Source organism: Pieris brassicae, chromosome 5, assembly GCF_905147105.1.
Source record: "Pieris brassicae chromosome 5, ilPieBrab1.1, whole genome shotgun sequence".
Taxonomy (NCBI): Eukaryota; Metazoa; Arthropoda; class Insecta; order Lepidoptera; family Pieridae; genus Pieris; species Pieris brassicae.
The window spans coordinates 22,322,376-22,344,990 of NC_059669.1; the positions used below are offsets into that span (position 1 = coordinate 22,322,376).

The 22,615-nt window shown below is 37.4% G+C and overlaps 1 protein-coding gene across 2 annotated transcripts; it reads left to right on the top strand.

Annotated features, from left to right (window-relative positions):
- Nucleotides 1-237: 237 nt before the first annotated feature.
- LOC123709976 (clustered mitochondria protein homolog) lies at nucleotides 238-22,173 on the top strand. 2 transcript variants are annotated; one of them, XM_045661621.1, is made up of 24 exons: nucleotides 238-506; nucleotides 6,980-7,186; nucleotides 7,440-8,032; nucleotides 8,265-8,426; nucleotides 8,767-8,920; nucleotides 9,127-9,260; nucleotides 9,398-9,534; nucleotides 10,071-10,300; nucleotides 11,381-11,517; nucleotides 11,644-11,838; nucleotides 12,215-12,427; nucleotides 12,813-12,987; nucleotides 13,262-13,367; nucleotides 13,541-13,878; nucleotides 14,890-15,092; nucleotides 15,175-15,381; nucleotides 15,462-15,689; nucleotides 15,758-15,840; nucleotides 17,161-17,290; nucleotides 18,542-18,814; nucleotides 18,892-19,017; nucleotides 19,127-19,342; nucleotides 19,408-19,619; nucleotides 19,841-22,173. In XM_045661621.1, the coding sequence occupies exons 1-24, from the start codon at nucleotides 386-388 to the stop codon at nucleotides 19,959-19,961; spliced, it is 4,701 nt and encodes a 1,566-aa protein (XP_045517577.1). In that variant the 5' UTR covers nucleotides 238-385; the 3' UTR covers nucleotides 19,962-22,173. The 2 variants fall into 2 exon arrangements, with proteins under 2 accessions (XP_045517577.1, XP_045517578.1); XM_045661622.1 differs by lacking the exon at nucleotides 238-506 and adding an exon at nucleotides 5,154-5,249.
- Nucleotides 22,174-22,615: the final 442 nt, after the last annotated feature.

A 22,615-nucleotide genomic window follows, 5' to 3' on the forward strand; every position in this document is an offset into this window, starting at 1 on the left:
ATATCTCGAGATAGAAATATATATAATATATAGGTATATTTTATCGCTTGTCTGCCATCAATCACGGAGGCGGTATTAAAATATGGTCAGCGATAGATGTATAAAACCATAATATTTTGCTCTCTTACTGTGATGTTTATTTGTGTAATATATTATGGAAGGTCTAGCTTTTATTATCTGTATAAGCTTTACGTCGATAATAATCGTCTGGATTTCGTAGACAATGTGTCATTTTAATATCTGACACGACAGTAGGTGTTTGAAAAGTTAATCTAGAAAAATAAAAAATCTGTTAAACGAAATTGAGCTTTATCTGTTCCGCATGTGCTCTTGCAGCTGAGTCTGGTCGCGGACAGTCGATGCCGGATTAATTCCTCGTGTTGTTATGGCTCTTGGTGGTGAAGTGAATGACGACAATGCTTCGAGACTTGCCTCTCATAAAGTGAAAAAATGTCCAGTTAATAACAAAGTGAACGGTAAAAGTGCTGCCGAGAATGTGAACAAAGGTAAAGTTTTCTCTCTTCCCAAGTTATGTAACATCGCTCTAAGGTACTATGTTAATTTTATTCTTAAATATTAACGCACAAGGATTTCAATTATATTATAAGTCATGTGACTAGTACACATGTGACCAAACTATAAAAAAATTATAGTTGCAAATGTAGTCTTGTAATTATAAAAACATACAATTTTATTGCTGTAAATTCAATAATATGTGAAATTAACTATAAAATTTAGTCATTATTTTTTTAAGATACGCCATGATTAATAAAATACAACATTACACAACATTAATTTATATTGCTAAACCTAATGTAAAATCCTAAACCCTATTTTTTTTTGTTGTAAACTAATTTAAAATAGTAAATAAAATAAATTTGTGAAAACAGCCCTTGAAGCTCAGAGATAATTTCTAGTTATTATTTAGTAAGATACAACATTTTAATCTGAATACTATGAAAAATTAAAATCATAATCATATAGCCATTAAAATTATAAACATACATACATTATAGGTACCCATTTAAGGGTCAAAGCTCAGAGGTCATACTGAGAAGACTGAAAAAAGTGTTTTTGAGGAGGATGTGTTAGTATATAATATTATTTAAAGGTTAATTTGATGTAAAAGTGCATGTTTTTGAGTTGAAATCTTATTGGTGTTATGACTAGACACTAGTTAGAATTTACTTAAAAAATATATGAATTTCTTTTAAGCAATAGAATTCTATAATACATGTCTTGATCTAACCAACTCATGTTTTAGCCAATAATTTATGAAATGATCAATTTTATAGATATGGAATCGACATGTGGATTGCATAAATTGGACAGTAATAAAATTCAACTATTTCAAATAGTTGCTCTTTGAGCAAGGGTTATCTTAAATATTTATGTAACACTTATTTGGAGCATACATAAATATAACTGTCTCCATCAATTAAAAAAGACAAATCTCTAAAATATGTTCTAGGTGTAGTATAGGTTATTCCTTGTCCTATTTTTGTTAGATTTAACATTTCCAGATTTCATTAAATGTTGTACCAAATTGTGCTTTACATAAGGTAAGGTAATGAGCCTTTATTTTTAATTTATTTATTTCTTCTTTTTCACATAAAACATAAACACATTATAATTTGATTCAAACAACTTTTATTTTAAATATCTATCTGAAATAGATTCCTGTTCTCAATATGTTTTTTTAATATACATAATACATTAAATATAACAGAATAGAGTGTTTAAAATTTCATTTCATTTCAAGAAAGAAAAACAAAAGTAATTCATCATGTGTTGCTTAACATTATTTTTTGTCTCATCCTAATGAGATACAAAACATGTGTCTATCATGTGGAGGTAAAATTATATTTATGTGACATCTACTAAATATGTCCCATACTTTTTTATTATGTATGGTATCTTTTACATTATTAATTTGTTATCAATATACAGTTTTGATACAATTCAGCAACCTATGTTCTTAAATAAAAAACTTTAATAGGGAAACTGAATTAATTACATACAAAGAGGATAATTTTCATATTAAATTATTCTTCATTATGTTAATTGATATTATTTTATAAAAATGTGGAATATTACATATAAATGTAATTTTCTATGGTAAATTTTTGTAAGCATAAACCATTAGTAGTGATAGTTTATTTGATTCAATATCAAGATTGAAAAAAAAACATAGGATAACATTTTGTAGATTCACAGGACAATTTTAAAATCAATAACAATTAGTGTTATTGATTTTAAAATTTAAAGATTTATAATTCTAACTCAATATTTAGAATTGTGTTCTAATATTAACATAGTTTCAATTGACAGCTGATTATCTTGCCAATCATTATTGTCAATCATAGAGTGATTTTTGATTAATTACTAAGAACAACTCCAAATTGATTTATTCTTCTCAATGCAATTTTTCACTGTACACTTGAATACTGTATTCACTATTCAAGTGTACACCAGGCCATCCATAAAGCAACAGAAACATGAAAATGATTTTATAGTTTTTATACAATTAAACTTGTTATGACACATTAAGTTGTATTTTGTCTAAAATGTTTTGTGTGATCATGAGATTTTAAATTAAAAGTAAAAAAATATATAATATGTAACTGCAGCTATGCAGTTAAAGCCATTCTACACTACATACCATTAATATGTAGTAGCTTAGTATTATTACTACTGCCACGATTTATTTAAATGTTTAAAACGTGATTGATGACGATGACACAGCTGTACGAAAATTTGCTTGGCTCAAACTTTTTTGTAGCGGAATCTTTTTTTTCGGTCAGACGCGTGTATTTTTAAATTTGCATACTATTTCTATGGCAATATGTTGTCCCTGGTAACATACGTTTTCTTGTTACAGTCATGTTAATTCTTTTGTACAGTGTGATTGACGAATAATGAAGAAATCCTTACGTTTTCCCGCAGGATTAATTAGGAATCGCGTGATAAAAACGTTAAGCATTCCATTTAATTTTATATGAAATCAATTATTTATAATTGTTATTTTAAATAGTTTTCCTGTCGCTACTCACACAGGTTCCAATTTGAGAAGATAAAATGGGAATCAATAAAAAGTGTGTCCTGTTAATGCTCGCATTGGAAAGTGTAATTATTATTTCGTAGTTTTTTGGCCTTTTTCTTGAACTACGAAAACATATGTATTGTTATAGGACTCTTCGATGATAACCTTAAGTGACTAGGTACTTGACATTCCCTCGAATCCATAATGATTTGCGTAAATAGTGGGGTAGCGGTTTGAAAACCTGTTATTTTGTCAACATGTTGACAGTTTTAAATATTGGTATCTCAAAATCCTCTCGTAGTATTCCAACATACTATGTATATAATGTCCTTTAATCTAAATAGTTATGGATACATTTCTGCGTATGATATGTAACTATTTCGATGTACAGCAACGATCATTCTTCGTCGGCATTAAACAATCAGGTTTGATTGATGTTTTATAAAAGCGGTCATTGGAACTTAAAAAATAAAATGACGGCCATGATGATAGTAAAATACAAAGCTATTACGTTTTTATGGTTACTTTGTAGGTCGCATGCTTACATACTTACAACGCATGGTTGTTGATTGATACTGAACGATAAGTCGAAACCGATAAGGTGTGATTTATATTTTGTAATGATAAAAAACTGTATCAAAGCAGGTTGTGTTTGTTTCTCACATGGAAACATGGCTGCAATATTTTTAGAACACTCAGTATATAATTAAATATTTTAATGAAAACCTATTTATGAATGTCATTTGCTATGGGCTTAAATGTCTGAATCGATTTGATTAGTTACAAGGAAAAATAACATTTAATATTTCTACACTTTGTTCTATGTATTTATTCGATTTCATAATAATTATACGCTATTGCATTTTTTTAATCATAGAATAAATGTTAACAACTATATACTTATTATATATTGTAATGTTTACATTTTATGTGCTAATGGACCCGAGTCGTGATACAGTAATTTAATAGAAAAACCACATTTTGTAATATTTAAACTGACCTAAAAAGAGTTCACTGCGTTTAGATTTATTTAGAGCGTCTTCGTTTCATGTTTCCTGAAGTCTCTAAAGGAAAACTCTAACGCAATAGACATTTTCACGTTTTACTAGGGCCTTTAATCCTCCAACCATACATAGTTCACCGGAAGAGGATGTTATCAATTAAAATTAGTGTTAAATGCTGTCATAGAGTTTTGTACGTTGTTAATTACACAAGGTATTTTTTATTAGCTTATAACCTCAACGAGCGTGTCTCGATAGATCAAATATGAACTATTCAACAAATATTTTTTAAAATTAAAGACTTGTGAAATGAAATGCAAATGCAAGTTTGTTCCAAGGTGTGTTTCATTATAATGAAATATAAATTCGCAATAATAATAACTGTAGTATATTGAAGTTACCTACTCCACCTCTTGCACTGTATCCCTATCCACCTGTCTGAAATGTAAAATTTTCCGTTTGATTTTTAGTTCACAACAAAACTCTATGTTCTTGATATAGGCTAACTAATAACGAAAATGATTTTTTAGTATAACCAGTACTAGGAACCCTAGTTAATACTTTTTTAACCCGAAGAGCTTTTAACAATAGATATGTGAACTTGAGAATTTTCATTCATTCAATATGATAGCGTTGAATATACTTTTAAATACAAGCGTCGGCTAACAGCCAATGTGTTATTGCGTAACATGATTTAGTTAGTTGCCATGCATTATTGCAGCAATGACCTTACCGTAGCGTTTTAGAATTTGTTTACGGGAGATCTTAATTGTAACCAGTACGTCATGTATCAATGAATTGGTATAATATAAATTAGTCGTGGTCATTGTTGATATTAGGCGGCGTAAGTGATAACTGACTTCTTGATTGTTGTACGGTTGCATAATATTTCTAATTATAAATACTCATGAAACGTATTTATCTATATCAAGTTTTTTAACTAAATATTATTCCAGCTTCAGCGGGGCTCGTGACAAAAAATGATGCAAATGTTACATATTATAAGTTTCTCTCGGAAAAAGACAACATTAGAAACTTAAATGAAATCGATGTTTATGATATTTTAATCAATATGACATCAGTAAACAACATGGAGTTATTCAAAATGTCAGTCGTGTCAAAATTGTACTACCGCAAAATAGTTGTAAGCAATTAAGTAAATCAAAATATGCATAGTGCAATTCTTCGAAGATTCCGAATAAAAGGTCAAGGGAATAATTTTCCATAAGTTGTTGGAGGTTAAGTTTTCCGTGTTCGTCGCTGCGTGACAATAGTCGCTTCTCTTGCATAATTCATTGATTGGTCTCTTGTTCAGCCCGTCGTAGTCAACAATTGCTGTTTATCTAAATTTTAAATCAATGGCTCGTGTTTTGACGTCAATGTTTTCATTATGCCTTCTGTGAACTTCATCATAACCTCTGCAACATAAGTAATTTACTGAATTATAATATTGCGGTCTAGATGCGGTAAGGCATAGCTGAAAAACACCGCTATCTTATTACAAGTAAAAATATTAATAGGCTGTTGCCGGCCAGACGAAGACTTTCAATCGAAGAGCCAAATGCGATGCTCGCCCAACTGATTGTTTTTCTGACAGACTAAAATAATTTGAAAGTCTCGCATACACAATAAGAACGAAATAGACGTAGCGAGTAGTAGTCAGAAACAAGTAGCATAACGTGCCCAAAACGCATAATAATAATTATTTTAAAATCGTACGCTGGGCGATAGCGTTCACACGCTAGAAAAAACCGTGTCAACGGCTGTTTATCAAAAATTTTGATTTAGTAGGTATCTCTAGGCGCAGGCGTCTTGCCTCTTATCTTGTTTGGTAAAGGCAACACAGATAAAATCAACATTTCAGCTCGTATCTTTCCGGAGCTTTATCAGTGTGTCACTTACGCAGTTTAAAATTTTTTTACTTTATGCTGTATAATTATCTTATTAAGAATTCGTTTGTTTTAGTCTTATCAAACACATCTACGAAACTGTAGGTTGATATAGGTCACACACACATCCTTAAGGTACACGTAATAATGTGATAGGGGTCTTTATGTATCGTAATGTCTCTGTTGTATGGTTGGACGAGTCGTTATGTTACGCAAATAATCATTGCGCTAAATACTTGTCTTCATACCATAATATCTTGTTTCACTTGATAACAGAACATTGTACTTTGACCAGTTTGAAATTTCTAAATAAAATATACGTCTCCGATGAGCTTTATCGTGATTTTTATTTCTTTGTAATCACTTATTAAGCAGTTTATGAAGTTTCACCCAAATAATAAATGGTATAAGAATTTGGTAAAATATAAATTTTATAGTAAAACATAGAGAAATACACAAATATGTACCTACCGACGGAGCGAGAGGTTAAGCATTGGTTTAAATAAAATATATTCTATAATAAGTCTAAACTAATGTTGGTTGAGTTTGTGTAGCGTCTATTGTTGGCGGCATCTCGTTGCCGTCTATTATTGACTCTCCGCTGGAGATAGTTGGCGTTGCGCCAGCGCAGACCACGTGTTCAGTAGTCACGGGACGAGACATGCGTGTTCGATATCCCTAAGGCACCCATTACCCATGCGTTTTATGAACCGACCATTAATATTCATAAGTATGCATGCGGCTATGAGCAGTACAATCGTTTGATCGAGCATTGTAGCTACCAAGTTAACTTAAATTTTATTTAGTCGGCGGTAATTTTTAGGTTTTTAAACATGTCAATTTTATATTTTTTAGTTAGTTTATTTATCTAATTTAATTTAATAATATATGTCTGTTTGAGTCATTCAGTCCTTATAAAATATTAATTTGCTAGTTGCGTGACATCTTATGTCACTATGTTTTTTATACGTTGTTCACGACGGCGTAATATAGGCGTTATACGATGTATCTCGCAGCGCCTTTTTGACCAATCGTTTTCTCTCCAGATAAATTTGAAAAGCAGTCAACAAAAATGACCAAGGAGTCAAGCACGAAGGCTGTATGCAGTAATGGTCACGCCAATACGCCTAATGGTCGTGCCGATGATGAGGGAGGTGGAGTTGCAACCCCACGCGTGTCCTACGCCGCAGCAACTAAGAAAGCCCTGTCGCCTACTTCCAGTAATGCACCTTTACAATTCCCGAATAATGAAGGTCCGTTTAATACCACGTTATTTATTAATAAATAAGTTCCCAGCCGAGCCTTCCGATGTGTATTGTGTATAGGTGTTAGTATAAATGTAATAAATCTTGACTTACAAATGTTTTATAATGCTTAGCATGTATTATTTAAACTTTTAATCATATACGGATATTGAATAAGTAATAAATAATACATATATAAACGAGAATAGGGATACCCCACATAAGCATAAAAATGATTTTATATAGTATGTCTTTTCTCTAGAATGCCAGAAATCTAAAAACAAGAACGAGAAATCAACACAGGGAGATTCCGCTAATGCAACCAAAGTAAATGGCGAGAAGACAATATCAAATGAATATAATTGTAAAAAAGATAAGTTAGGTACCAAAGAACCAATAACAAATGGAACCAACACGATATATGTCAATGGTGATCCACAAAATAATCCACATTGTGATATTAGCAATAGTAATACTAAAATAGTTTCTAATGGTATTTCTAACAGTGATGTGGATGAAGCTGATTCTAGTAAGTCGAAAGAAAATATTCTATCGGATGTAGTGCTAAACAATTCAGAAAATGGTATTAAAAAAGAAGTCGATGACGCACCCCAAAAATCGGGAAATGAACCATCTGAAAAATGTGGAAATGACAAAAAAGATAAAGAAGTAAAAGCGGATACAGAGAAAGCCAACGGTGAAGCGAAAAAAATGGTTAACGGTGAAAAGGAAAGGGAATCGTCACCAAGTGAAGATGGCGACGAGAAGAAAGGAGATGCAGAGGTGGTGTTTATACAAGATATGGGTTTCACTGTTAAAATTATGAGCCCTGGCGCTGAACCGCTTGATATTCAGGTATGTTCATACTTTTATTTATAATTTTACGTTACAGGAACTTTTCTATGTAGGAATGTATATTTTAAGCCATTTAATGTATAGTTAGTTAATCCCAAGCGGACCATGATAGTCTAGAATCTATATGTAATACATAATTTTTCCCATACACCGAACATAGTTTTGTTAGGGAATCAATAAAGTTCCCTATCACACAAACATCACAGTTTAACTTTTAAAAAAATATATTCAGGTGTCAAGTATGGAACTGGTGCAAGAAATCCACCAAGTCCTAATGGATCGTGAAGATACATGCCATCGCACCTGCTTTTCGCTTCAATTAGATGGCGTCACATTGGATAATTTCGCAGAATTGAAAAATATTGAAGGCTTGAAGGATGGTTCCGTTATTAAGGTGACTAATTTTTCACAAGGGGAAATTTGTTTTTAATTTTAAGATTAAGGAATTAAGGATATCCTTTTATAGTGACTTAAAGATCTAAAACAAAATATATCGAAGAAAGTTTTGCAACATTAATCCTTTCTGGGTTTATATTACCTTACGCTAATAATAATTGGAACATTGCAATCAAGAGAAATTGTTATGATCACATTAAAATGAAATTTGACACTTATGCTTTAAAATTATTAGACCGCACAAAGTAGCTCAGATGGGAATATAATGAATTAATTTAACGCTTCTTGCTGATCTTTGGACTTTCGTGAAGAGATTAAAAGCGAATATTGCCTTCTAGGTCGTGGAAGAACCATATACAATGCGCGAGGCTCGAATCCACGTCCGCCACGTGAGAGATCTGTTGAAGTCAATAGACTATGTGGATTCTTACGCTGGTCAGGAATGCAGTTCCTTGGCATTTTTAAATGTTGTCACTCAGGGAGATATTTTAGGTACAGTTTTATAAATATGATCTGACTTTGAACCTATACAACTCATTATTAATATTTAGTTATTTTCTAACATAACATTACTTATAAATAATGACATGGTAATAAAGACAAGTTGATGTCTGATTTTTTTTTATTCTAATGAATGTATTAAAAAAAGATAGAAGAAAGCTGTATGGGAAATAAAATAAAAATACTTGCAATTGCAGAAAAGAAGAAAACTCGGCCTGAAAGTGTGGACTGTACACCTCCAGACTATATAATGCCAGGTTCAACCGAGAGACCTTTGCTGCCTTTGCATCCCGGACTCAACAAGGAAAACAAAGCCCCGCAGTGCCTTAAGGTAGGACCCACATACAATTCCAAACCGGTATTGTCAACCTACAGTTTCTTTTCAGTTTTGGGAAGAAGAATATGAATAGAGTTGAAAATAATTTGACTGAAAGTCATAGAAATGTCAAAATTATTTATCATACATAGGTTCTTACAACATCAGGATGGAATCCCCCTCCGGGACCACGGAAGATGTGTGGAGATCTGCTTTATCTCCACGTGATGACCCTCGAAGACAGGCAGTTCCACATCACAGCCTGTCCCAGAGGATTCTACTTAAACCAGTAATTATTATTTTTATTATATGGTGTAAAGTATGAGCTTATTGTTAAATCAAATAGTGCAATATAACTTAAATTTAATATATATTATATTATGCGGATTTGGAGATTTTATCAAACCTTTAAAAGAGGATGCACTGATTACATTTTCCGGAAGCATATTTCGGTCAGCCACTACTAGGTGTAGGCGAAAGTTCGTTAGGGAATTGGTATTAAAATGAGTAAGAATAAAGAGTCTTAATTTATGGAACATTATAGTGGCCAGAAAGGTTTCAATGAGACCTTCTCTTATTGGCCTACTTCCTAAATCAGTAAGAGCGAGCATATATATATATATATATATATATATATATATATATATATATATATATATATATATGCTGGCATTGTTACAATTAAGTGAAATATTTAAGGCAATGTCGGTTTATAGTCGTAACTAACTTGATATAAGTGTGGTCTTGTTTTGAGTTTCCCTCGTCCTCAAAGGCGATGAAACATTTTGGAGTTTGAGATACGGTTGTGAGCAAGGTGCGTTCCAGATCCACCGAAGAAGTGTTCAACCCGCGTCCGTCCACCCCGTCCCTGCTGTGTCACTCGCTCATAGAGCTGCTGAACATCGTGTCTCCGGCGTTCAAGAGGAACTTCGCCCTCGTTCAGAAGAAGCGTATGCAAAAGCACCCATTCGAGAGAGTGGCCACGCCCTATCAAGTGTACCAATGGGCGTCGCCCATGCTGGACCATACAGTTGATGCCATCCGTGCCGAGGATAGTGAGTACTTTGACCACACATTACATACCAATGGATGCCGAGAGACAAATTAAAAAAAATAGTGACGCTGCAACCTTTTTAGGTCTGGGCCTCAGGTGTCTGTATCTGTTTCATTTTGCCAATCTAATAGGCAAGTAGGTGATCAGCCTTCGAGTTTTTGGGTCTAAGCAAGCGGTTTCCTCACGATGTTTTCCTTCACCGTTGGAGCGAATGTTAAATGCGTACATAGAAATCTAGTAAATTTGGATGGAACCTACGACCTCGGGCATGAGAGTCGCACGCTAAAACCACTAAGCCAATACTCTGTATAAAATAAAACTACAGGGAAGAAAATAATAGAACTTTTTATTTATTAAATATAAAATTTATGCAAAATTAATTACAATCACTACAATGCGTTTAAAGTGGTTTTGTTAATTGCTGTGTTAAGGTGACTTTCATAAAAACAAATTAACAGTTATGTCTACTCATTACAATACATAATTAAAGTAATAATGACCATCCTAAAATCCGAAATAGTATTGTATCATTTGCCCGTTTGTACTATAAATAAAACACGTTTCAAGGCTTTGTTGAGTTAAGCTGTTTTTATCATTTACTAACTTTATTATTTAATTACACTTTTATCTTTCCCAAGCTTACTGCGCAAGCGTTACCTATTATTACAATAATGTATAGAGATAGAGCAAAGTGAATACAATAGTTATTCCATAAAAAATATAATCATCAAATGATACCATGATATTGAAATGAATGAAAGCTAGGATTGTTACGGCTTTGAAAGTAGTTCAATAGAAAATATTTTACGGCTTAACTGTAGGCCTAAATAATTGTTTGTTTAGAATTAAGTACGATTCAATTATTTACTATTTATTTGGTAAATCCTGATTCATTTATTATTTGAGGAAGTAAAGATTGGCCTTGAACTAATCCATAATCTTAACGATTACAATAAAATTATTTCCCTTCATTACTATATTTAATTATAAGACTTGAAACTCTGGCAGAAAGATTGACTTTCTGACTTCTTGACTGACACATGCGTGTTTCGTGTGGTTGATGAGAGGTTTTCGTGTGTAGCGTTCTCTTCTAAACTGGGATACGAAGAGCACATCCCGGGGCAGACTCGCGATTGGAACGAAGAGCTGCAAACGACACGCGAACTGCCTCGCGCCACTCTTCCGGAGAGATTGCTTCGGGAACGGGCCATTTTCAAGGTTCGTAACGGGATAAAGCTACATTGTATATTCAGTTCCATACATAACAATTTTATGGATTAGAGATACCTAAATTTTTCATTGTTTAGCGTTCGTACGGATTAGTAAACGAATTATGATGTTTAGGTGCACAGTGACTTCGTGGCTGCAGCCACTCGAGGGGCGATGGCGGTGGTGGACGGTAACGTGATGGCCATCAACCCGGGTGAAGAGCCAAAGATGCAAATGTTCATATGGAACAATATATTCTTCTCCCTGGGATTCGACGTTCGCGACCATTATAAGGACCTCGGAGGCGACGCGGCCGCCTTTGTTGCGCCGGTAGGTGTTTCGTGTCTGAAAGTAAACTTGAACAACTTCAGGTTCCACAAAATGAATTAATTCCGTCAAAATCCTTTATTTATCCTACTTTTACTTAACACTAACAAATTATATTTTGACACGTTATTTTATTAAGCAACTGTATAAATACACAAAATGGATTTTAGTTAAAAAAATACAATACACGCGAGCGTTAAATTTAACTTTGATCCCACATTATGGCATAACTAAAAGTATACATATCTGCCTAAAATTAGAACCGGATACGGTTTTCTAATGAGATGCTGGAAATGGGAGCAGTGAACCATCTTTTGTCTTGGTAACCTTGGTAAAACTCACTCTCCCGTCTATATCTCAAATGTTTTAAACTTTACAGCGTAATGACCTGCAAGGAGTCCGCGTGTACAGCGCCGTGGACACCAACGGCCTCCACACGTTGGGCACCGTCGTGGTGGACTACCGAGGCTACAGGGTGACGGCGCAGTCCATCATTCCCGGTATTCTGGAGAAGGAGCAAGAGCAGAGCGTGGTCTATGGCAGCATCGACTTCGGGACGACGGTCTTGTCGCACCCGAAGTATATGGAATTGGTGAGTTTTTGTTTTGTAACTTCAATTATAACAAAACGATGCCAATCAATCGCGTTTTAATCCGATAAAATATTATTATTATAACTTATCATAACTAAGTTTTTTAAGGGATTTCGTTAGTTAGACAAATTACTTTTTAAAATCCTTTCGACTTTGGGTCTTCAAGAATTCTTAAAAGATTGGCAACGCACTCGCGAGCCCTCTGGCATTGACTGTCCATGGGCGGCGGTATCACTTAACATCAGGCGAGCCTCTTGCTCGTTTGCCTCTGTCCTACAAAAAAATGTATTTCATATAAGTTTTGATTTTTTGACTGTATTCTGAACTCGTATATGTATAGGCGTTGAATATATTATAATCGTGTAACGATCTATTCTTCGAATAGCTGAGCAAAGCCGGCCAGCAGTTGAAGATCATGCCGCACTCGGTGATCAGCGCCAACGGCGACACGGTGGAGCTCTGCTCGAGCGTGGAGTGCAAAGGCATCATCGGGAACGACGGGCGACATTACATCCTCGACTTGCTGAGGACGTTCCCGCCTGACGTCAATTTCTTACAGTGTACGTATCTTTGTATCAAAAACATAGCAGTGTTTGTCAATCACTGGGGTCGTAAATCCCCGGCTACGCGGCTATGGACTTTCTGTGTAAGGAAAATATCCTGAGGAAAATATCGCCTTAGACCCAAAGAGTCGACGGTGTGCGTCAGGCACAGAAGGCTGATCACCTGCTTGCCTATTCGATTAACAAATGATCATGAAACAGATATTGAAATCTGAGGCCCAGACCTAAAATGGTTCTATATTCGACTGATCAAATTAAACATCCTTTGCAGTGGACGATGATGAGCTGAGAGAGGATATCAAATCCATGGGCTTCCCAATAATTCATAAGCACAAACTGTGTTGCCTCAGACAAGAGTTAGTGGATAGTTTTGTCGAGTGAGTATCTCTTGTTATTCAGTTATATTTTTTCTTCTCACCTTTGTCTCCCGTTCTTTACCAATTTTCATTTTCTTCCTGTCAGATTGAAACTAGTATTTCAATATGTGTATGTGTGTGTGTCGTTGTCAAACGTTTGTGTGTGAAATAAAATAACTTGTGACAATTTCCAGGGCTCGTTACTTTATGTTCATTCGTTACGCGGCTTTCCACTTGCAACAGCTGAGTGCGAAACGCAAAGCGACCGAACAGAAGTCGATCGAAGCTAACGCTGATATGAAAGAGAATGAGACTGACAGAAAGGATGGCAAGGCTCAAGAGAAGGAGAAGAAAAAGGACAAGAAGAAGAAAGAGGAAAAGGTAGAGGAGGCGGAGAAGGAGCAGAAGGAAACGGGGAATAGTGAAGAGTTGCTGGATGAGACTTTGTCGGAGATCGATACAGATGTCGCGAAGAAGATTGTTGAAAGTATTACCGATTCGTTTTCGGGTGGGGACAAACAGGAGAGTGACTGTGAGTTCTCTTATTTTTATCTTTTTGTATTGTTATATTTCTGAAATAATCAAGGAAATCGGTAAATATGATAATTCTACAAAACTTGCCATTGTTAAACAGATTTGGATAAATTTTTATACACATGTCGCAGCCAACTAGCTCAATTAGCCGTTCCATTAACAGCCTAGCCTCTTTACTCAACAGTGCCGTTTAACTAGCGGCCTGTAAGATATTCAACCAGTTGATTAAATAGTTACGCAAATAACTTGAATCGATGATTTTTCATTACGTGCTTGCATACATAGTCACTCTCAAACTCGAAACGAAACTCTTCAAACTGTCAATATGGCTTCGGGAAACCACAACTTTGATGGTGTTTTCACCACAAGCCACCACAAACCACAAGTTTGAAGCAAAACAATAAGTACAATGGAAGAGTGTAGTGATAATAATAACGTGAATTTAGCAGTTTCAGACTCCAGCCATTTTTTTAATGTCAGATATATTTTTTTTATTTCTGCCACATAGTGTACGCTTGGCTTAAGCATTAGCCAGTAAATTTATTAAATGTTGTTGCAAACGTCACACTTGAACATGTTTCAGGCCGCTCGTTAAACGGCGCTGTTTAGTTAAAAGGCTAGACTGTTAATTAAACGGCAAAGTCAAAGTCAAAAATTATTTATTCATATAGGTAACACAATGTTCACTTATGGACGTCAAAATGTATATAAAATGCTTCTAATTTTACATTTACTGCCAGTTCTCAAATCAAGAGCGTAGAACGGAAGAGAAGAACTGGCAATAAACTCTCCGCCACTCTTTTTAATCGCCAGCTTTTTTAACAACGTTTGTAATGAGCTGCAACCATTACACGAATTTACACATTATATTATTGGTTAAGATGACCAATTTATAATAATAAAATAAATTAAAAATAAAGATTTGTCTAATTAGGTCTAGTTGGTTTCGAAATGTACATGTTAATTGTAATTTTATGAACAGCCCTTTAATTAAAAAAAAACGTTTTAGCCGGCGAAAGATCCCGTGCAGTGGTGGCGGCGGCCGCCCGCGCCGTGGCTTCCCTCAAGGAATCCGAGTTCGACGTCCGGTTCAACCCCGATGTGTATTCCGCGGGAATCAAACACGCGGCTACGCCCGAACTACTCGCTAAGCAGCGACACCTGGTCAAGGAGGCCGCGGCTTTCCTCCTCACGACTCAGATACCGGCGTTTGTACGTTTTTCTATTTGTTTTAAATAGATTTGAGGAGAATAAAAAAGATGCCGGCATCAGTTTAGTGATGGTGTAATTCCAGGTGCGCGAATGTCTGGAGCACTCCTCGGCCCCCATGGACGGAGCGGGGCTAACGGAAGCCCTCCACGCCCGCGGCATCAACGTGCGCTACTTGGGACGAGTGACGATGGCGCTTCGCCCTCACGCCTCGCTCGCCTACCTGCACGCCATCGCCCTCGCCGAGCTCATCCTGCGCGCCGCCAAGCACATTTACACCACGTACCTGCAGGTTTGTTTCGATCCCATTCGTCTCTTGGATCGATTGAAAGCTGGTGTTGCAATTTTAATGTCCACTCGCCATCCAAACAGGGCTGCGAGGCAATGTCGACGGGCGCGTGCGTGGCGCACTTCCTGAACTGCCTGGTGGGCGCCTGCCCCAGCCCCGCGCTCTCGCCCCCCGACTGCCCCTGCCCCCGCTCCACCCGCCCCCGGCGCCGCGCCCGCCACCGCCACCGCGCCGCCACGCCGTCGCCGGCGCCGCACTGGCACGCCCTCACGCCCGCACACCTCTTCGCTCAGATCCAGCAGGAGCTCAAGGTGGGCGACGACGGTTCGATCTCTCTCTATTCCTCGACCGCCGTCTCAACACTTTCAATTGTCCGCAGGCCTACTGGGGCTTCGAATTGACCGCCGAGAGCATGGAAGCGGTCATACAGAAATACGGATTCCAAAAAATATCACTCCTCAGGTACGTCACATAATTGATAATACAGTAAACCAACCCTATAACACGTTTCCGTATAACGCGGTTTCCCCTCCTATAACGCGGAGATTTCTCAAGTTCTATTTCTGTAGTGTGATTTTTAGAATGCACCTGTTTTAATTGTGTTATAAAATCAAACTAAATATATGTTTTTGAAGTGAAACTTCTTTAGAATCGTTGTGATTTCAAACCGGATGCAACGAAAAAACGACAGGTAAGAGACACAAATACAAAAATGTGTAGGATGAAGCCAGGGGAAAGAATGAGACAGAAATATACATACAATTTGTATATTATCGGTCTCTCCTCTTTGTGCCATACTTCGTAGCGTCCCCACTCCCGTCTTCTAAGCATAGTCGCCTGTAATTTGTGAGCCAGAGCGAGAGAGCAGATGTCAGTGTGTATGTATATTGCACACTGTTTAATACGTGCTTGTATTTGAGCATTTAACGTGTGTAGTGCATGTGAAAACTACGTGAGCTTACTGTACACTGTATGCGGCTGCGTATTACAGCGTTTTAGTAAGATAGCGTGGTGTGTTATTATTTAACTGTTTGTGAGTATTTTTTTCTAATAGGCAATGATCAGGCTTCTGTACTAATAGACAATTAAAGAAACACATAAAAAAACCTTAGATTCCTTGACTATTGAAAGCGATTGGAAGTGAAACTTATTTATCGGCGTTGGAAAAAAATTACCGTCTCATTTTTGAGTTACGCGTCACATATTTCCGTTACGTACTATCTTTTTCGTGTCCCTACCACGGTTGATTCATTAATAACAAAAATATATAATAACGATAACAACGATAGTAATAATTGTATTACAATTAATGAAATTCTGTAATAATCTTAGTAGTGATAAGGTAAAATGAGATAATTGTATTATTTGTATTCATGTCTATGATAATGAAAGCCTTTTGTTAAACTTTATCTAATTTAACTTTATTTAACCAATGTATATAAAGTTGCATATATTGGATCATTTTTCGAAAAATAAGGTCATAAAGACGTTTCACTTCTTACGTGTGTACACTAGTACACGCACACATTCTTTTTTTTTAATTAAAAGTTTTATCCTACTTTTAGACATTGAAAAACGTCCAATTTACATATTATTAATAATAAAAACATTGTTTTTGAAGGTTTCACTTCTAACACGTGTGAATTGCACACATGTTTTTTTTTTATTTTAAATTGTTCAAAAGTTTTACGCGACTACTCCTACGAGGCGATCACCTACAACGCGGGCTTTTACCGTTGAGATGTTTGTACGAATAAACAATTATTAATTTGTCGCTTCCAGATCGTTCGCCCTCAAAGTGGGTCTCCAGATAATGCTCCGGGAATACGACTTCGACAACAAGAACAAGACGACCTTCACGTCCGCAGACATCATGAACATATTCCCGGTGGTGAAGCACATCAACCCGAGGGTGAGTGTTGCAGTTCTGACTTCATTATGTCACTTAGTAATTACTTACTAATTTTCCTAAATGTATATTCGTCAATGGAGTGTTTTAAAAGTTTTATAAATCATTTCAAATTATTTGCTAGTGTCTATGAATATTCAAATTAAACATTCATAATTGTATGATTCCGCTGAAACGCTTCTCTAGGCGTCGCACACGCTTCTAAACACGTAAACAAACGCTAAGTACGTGTACACAAATAAATATATATATATATTATATCTCGATTAAATCAGCGTCCGACAGGCGAACACGTTATATTTATTTATTTATAAGTTCTAAAACAACGTGTATGCATAAAATTATATAAGAAAGTATGACATCACAATTTTTACGCACATCCACTTCAATTATAAAAACTAAACGAGCAACCATAAAATAAAAAAATCAATAAAACTAAATAGAAACTGTTTTATTATTTAATCAATATTTTTATCATGGGGAGTGTTCAGAAGAGTTGTTCGGTCTAATACCTGCAGCTGAGTTTCATTATCGGACGTCAAGGCAAAATACAAAATACCATCCGTATCACCTCGACGTCGTTCCACAACTGAGCGTTTTCTAAGGCAATTTTTGCCGCGCACCACCACTATGTGGAACCAGCTGCCCACTGAAGTATTTCCGAACCAATTCTACTTAGGGTCCTTCAAGAAAAGAGCGTACCAATTCTTGAAAGGCCGGCAACGCACTTGCGAGCCTTCTGGCAATGTGAGTGTCCATGGGCGGCGGTATCGCTTCACATCAGGTAAGCCTCTTGCCCGTTTGCCTGCTATTACATTAAAATAAAAAAAAAATCATTCATTTAAGAGTGAGATAGCCACAATATTATATATATATTCATACAAAAGTCATATTCATATAATAGTTTTTAAAACCATATTTTATATTAAATCCCAATAAACTTCTTATTGTTTATTCTGTCAAATTGCATATTATAGTAAAAAAATGTGTTTATTCATTTTAAGTACATATGCATTACAATATCTAAGATTTGCGAATCTCTTTAAGTAAAAAATACCTATTGTTACTTAGATAAACACAATTCGTTGTAGTTTTACTTTATAGGTTGATTTAATTGTTAAACTCTTACACTGTCGTTAAGGCCGTAAGGATCTGGAACGTTATCAAAAATACAAAATAAATGAAGGAAGTAGAAAAATCGCGCTTTTTTATCTTCACAATACTCAACTTATATCTTTCTTTTGCTTCAAACAGGCCTCGGACGCATACAACTTCTACACGACCGGTCAGAACAAAATCCAAGCCGGAGCCGTGTCCGAGGGCCACGAGCTGATCGCCGAAGCCCTGAACCTGCTCAACAACGTGTACGGGGCCATGCACGGGGAGATCGCGCAGTGCCTCCGTATGGTCGCGAGACTCTGCTACGTCACCGGCGAACACAGGGACGCCATGGCCTATCAGCAGAAGGCCGTCTTGATGTCGGAACGGGTCAACGGGATCGATCACCCTTACACGATCACCGAATATGTGAGTGACGAGCGTCAAGTTCAATAAATATTACATTATTTATTTTTACAATCACTTACGAATTTGTGTAATTGCAGTCCCATCTGGCCCTATATTGCTTCGCTAACGGGCAAGTGAGCACCGCCCTGAAGTTGCTCTACCGAGCTCGTTATTTGGCCCTGCTCATCTGCGGAGAGAACCACCCGGAGATGGCGCTGCTCGACGTGAGTGTTACGGCCTCATTCCGAATGAACTAATTTATCCTTTAATAATGTTCCGTGACCACGAAATCGGCTTTAATTCGATGCCTGATCGTCGTCTCCGCTCCCGCAGAGCAACATAGCCCTAATCCTGCACGCGGTGGGCGAGTACGAGCTCTCGCTGCGCTTCGCGGAACGAGCGCTGCGAGTGACGAACGCGACGCACGGTGCCAAGTCCCTCAAGGCGGCCGTCGCCAGACACCTCGTGGCTCGCACGCTCTCGTGCCTGGCCGACTTCAGGGCCGCGCTCGCGCACGAGAAGGAGACCTACACCATTTACAAGACTCTGGTGAGTGTTCCCGGAGAGAATTCATCCACTCGGGCGTTCGCATTCTGACCGATCGACTCCCGCAGCTGGGCGAGAAGCACGAGAAGACGCGCGAGTCGTCCGAGTGCCTGCGTCACCTGACGCAGCAGGCCGTGGTGGTGCAGAAGCGCCTGGCGGAGCTCAAGCCCCTCCAGCACCCCCACCCGCATCCTCCGCCCCTGCACGTGCAGCCCCCGGCCATGGCCTCCGTCATCGACATGCTCAACCTCATCAACGGCATCCTCTTCGTGCAGATCAGGTGAGCCTTCGTCCCGTTCGATCTCCTAAGTTTAATATTGCGATAGTTCCTTTACGAAATCCATACAAATCTGATGAGTCAGTCTTCGAAAGGAAACTAAACCGGACCACTTCCCGTTTGAACCTCGAGTATTATTTCTTCTCTTACTTTTCTCTCTTACACAACTTTTGAACTATCTCCACTTAAGCGGAAATCGTAGTAATTTCAAAAATGAACTTCAGCCCTCAAGAAATCGAGCAGTTCAAGGCGGAGATAGAGAAGCGGCAGCTGAAGGACCTGCCCGTTCCGGGCCTCGACGAGCTCGCCGACGAGACTCCGGAGGCGAAGGCGTCCGCCAGTTGAATCGCCATTCGCAGCAATAACTCGGCTCGGTGAGACCCCTGCGCCTACGTATTTCATCGATTACATTTGCGTCGACTCTAAATCTTATGCGTGAAACGAGTCGAGATCGACTATTTCTAAACAAAAAGCTCACGTATACGTTCTTTCATAACGTAAACACAATTTGAGAGAATACGACAGTGCTTTAGCTTTTAAATTTGAGGCTACTTCGTTGTTACGATTCGCTATATCTCTATACTCGATATTAGCGTGTTCTTTCCCGATGTTATGTAGGGGCCCGAGTTGAGTTACTGTCGACGATGCGGGATAGCGGTGGACACTGCGGTTAGTGTGGTTCACGGTTAATTTTAACTCTATAATTTTATATTGCTTTGAGGCTCGAATTGTCGCAATCAATGTGTCGGGACGAGGTTCATCGACCTCGCGACTACCGCGTCTGTTGTAAATTGCACTTTGGACATTAAAAAGTCCTATTTTAAGCGACAAACGTTTCGTTCGATCGATTGAAATCATCAGTGTGCAATAATTTTTTTGTTTATTCGATGAGCACTATTTCACGTTTGATAGGCATCCATTGTGAGGGAACGACTGTTTTTTTTTAATATGCGGTGTGAATGCGAAAGTGTGGCTCGTGGATGGCCCTACTTGATTGTTGTCAGTATTCGCATGCAGGCTTCATTTGAAAAAACTGTCGACTGAATGTGGTGCCGTACGATCGGAAAAACATATTTTTGTAAATCGAAATAAACGCATTTTTCAATCGAGTTATATTTTTGAGGAATTTTGGCCAAAGATACGAAAACCAGTTGAACCGATTCCCGTATTTACGAACAGTAAAAGGCAATCGAACGGAGATGAACTCGAGTCCTCGGGCGCAAGCAATTGACGATATTGTTCCTTATTATCTATGAATGTATGCCGTAGTGAATAGTGTGCTAAGGTTTGATGTAGATTTTTTTGTTAGACAAATTTTGAGAAAATTATTTTGATCAAATATAATTAAGTGTTATTTTGTAAATCGCATTGTGCAATAGTGTCGATGCACGAGCGTTAGATTCGGTCTGTTCAACAATAGCCTCCTCGCCGTCACTGACACACAGTAGTGCAATTTTATGTAGTTATAATAGCTATAAGTTTCGGTTGTGATCCCGAGAAATAGCGCGTCGCTGTGACGCCACCCGGCACTGGTGCTACTGTCAAAATATCACTCGTGCGAGGGCGTGGCCGCGTCCTACCCTCATTTTGCGATAACATTTGTTTTATATCCATCGATGCCGATTTGTTTACCTCACCCGCCTGATGGGAAAGCAAAATTTACAGCAAGCCTTACTTTTATGGTAAACTTAAAATTGATGCCATCGAGTAAATTAGGTCGCGTCTTAATGTCAGGGTAGTGTTGCGGCCACGAGGTCGGATCGTTGCATGTAATTAATCAATTGTTATCAGCGAGCGATGGTATTTGTTTTTTGGGGGCAGTGTGGATGCCGATAGTTGGTAGAGAATCGATTATATTGTAATTGAAATGTAACCGATGAAAGTTTCGTCGCCGAGTGGGGTGGTCTCGCGACGAGCACCAGACGAATACTGCCTTAACAATTCGTTTAGTTCCGATATTAGCGTAGTTAGTGCCATACGTGTAGTGAGAATAAGTTTTTTTTTTTTATTAATATTTCTGTTAGTCTGTGATATGGTGTAATCGTCGAGTGACTCGCCTCGACGAAGCGATGGAGCTCTTCGCCCGTATTTGATACGCTTTACCACGTTAAATTAATCGATTGACGGTCTGTAAAATGTATTCGTGTGCTGTGACAAATGTATCACAACAATATGTAGAATTTCTAATGAATTTCATGCTTCGTGTGTGTTTAAAGCACATTATTGATCATCAATTAAAATAAATTCTTTGTTTTTTATTAATAAATATTTGTTTCTCTTGCGTTTGAGACTCTGCCAACTGCGTTGTGTAATTCTTGTCATCACGGTTGGACCGTTGAAGCGAAGGCTGTCGCAGAGGTTCGAAGCTGTAGCGATGCGCATCGTGCGGTGTTCGCAGTTGAGTGGTCATAGAAAGGCTGTAGTTGTAAGAAGTTGTCGTTACGTGCCTAAACTTACAATAATCTTGTTGTTGTTACATTTCTTTAACAATATGACGATCATGTAAATACGAACAGCGCTGTTCGTGGTACTCTAATAAAATTCGTTTTTAAATTAATCTTGTTTTAATTATCCGAGACATACTGTACGGTTCCTGGGTCAACGGGATGCTTCAAATAATAGAGATTTATTGATTTACTCTATATTTACCACTCGCGTGTTACAATAGAATATGAGCGAAATAATGACGTGCTAATTGCTATGTATGTATGAGAGTGCCTGCGTCTGGCTATGCTCTCGGGGTGTAACTCCCATGATTTAGTTATTCGCTATGAACGAATTCAGAAGAGAGTGCCTACGTCTGGCTATGCTCTCGGGGTGTAACTCCCATGATTTAGTTATTCGCTATGAACGAATTTAGAAGAGAGTGCCTGCGTCTGGCTATGCTCTCGGGGTGTAACTCCCATGATTTAGTTAATCGTTATGAAACGAATAACTGTATGTAGAAGAGAGTGCCTGCGTCTGGCTATGCTCTCGGGGTGTAACTCCCATGATTTAGT

What these genes read in the sequence shown, in the direction of transcription:
- LOC123709976 (XM_045661621.1), top strand. Translation starts at nt 386, where the DNA reads ATGGCTCTTGGTGGTGAAGTGAATGACGACAATGCTTCGAGACTTGCC. An exon ending in CGGAGATGGCGCTGCTCGAC is followed by an intron (nt 19,018 to 19,126) that starts GTGAGTGTTACG and finishes CCGCTCCCGCAG; the next exon opens with AGCAACATAGCCCTAATCCT. An exon ending in ATCCTCTTCGTGCAGATCAG is followed by an intron (nt 19,620 to 19,840) that starts GTGAGCCTTCGT and finishes AATGAACTTCAG; the next exon opens with CCCTCAAGAAATCGAGCAGT.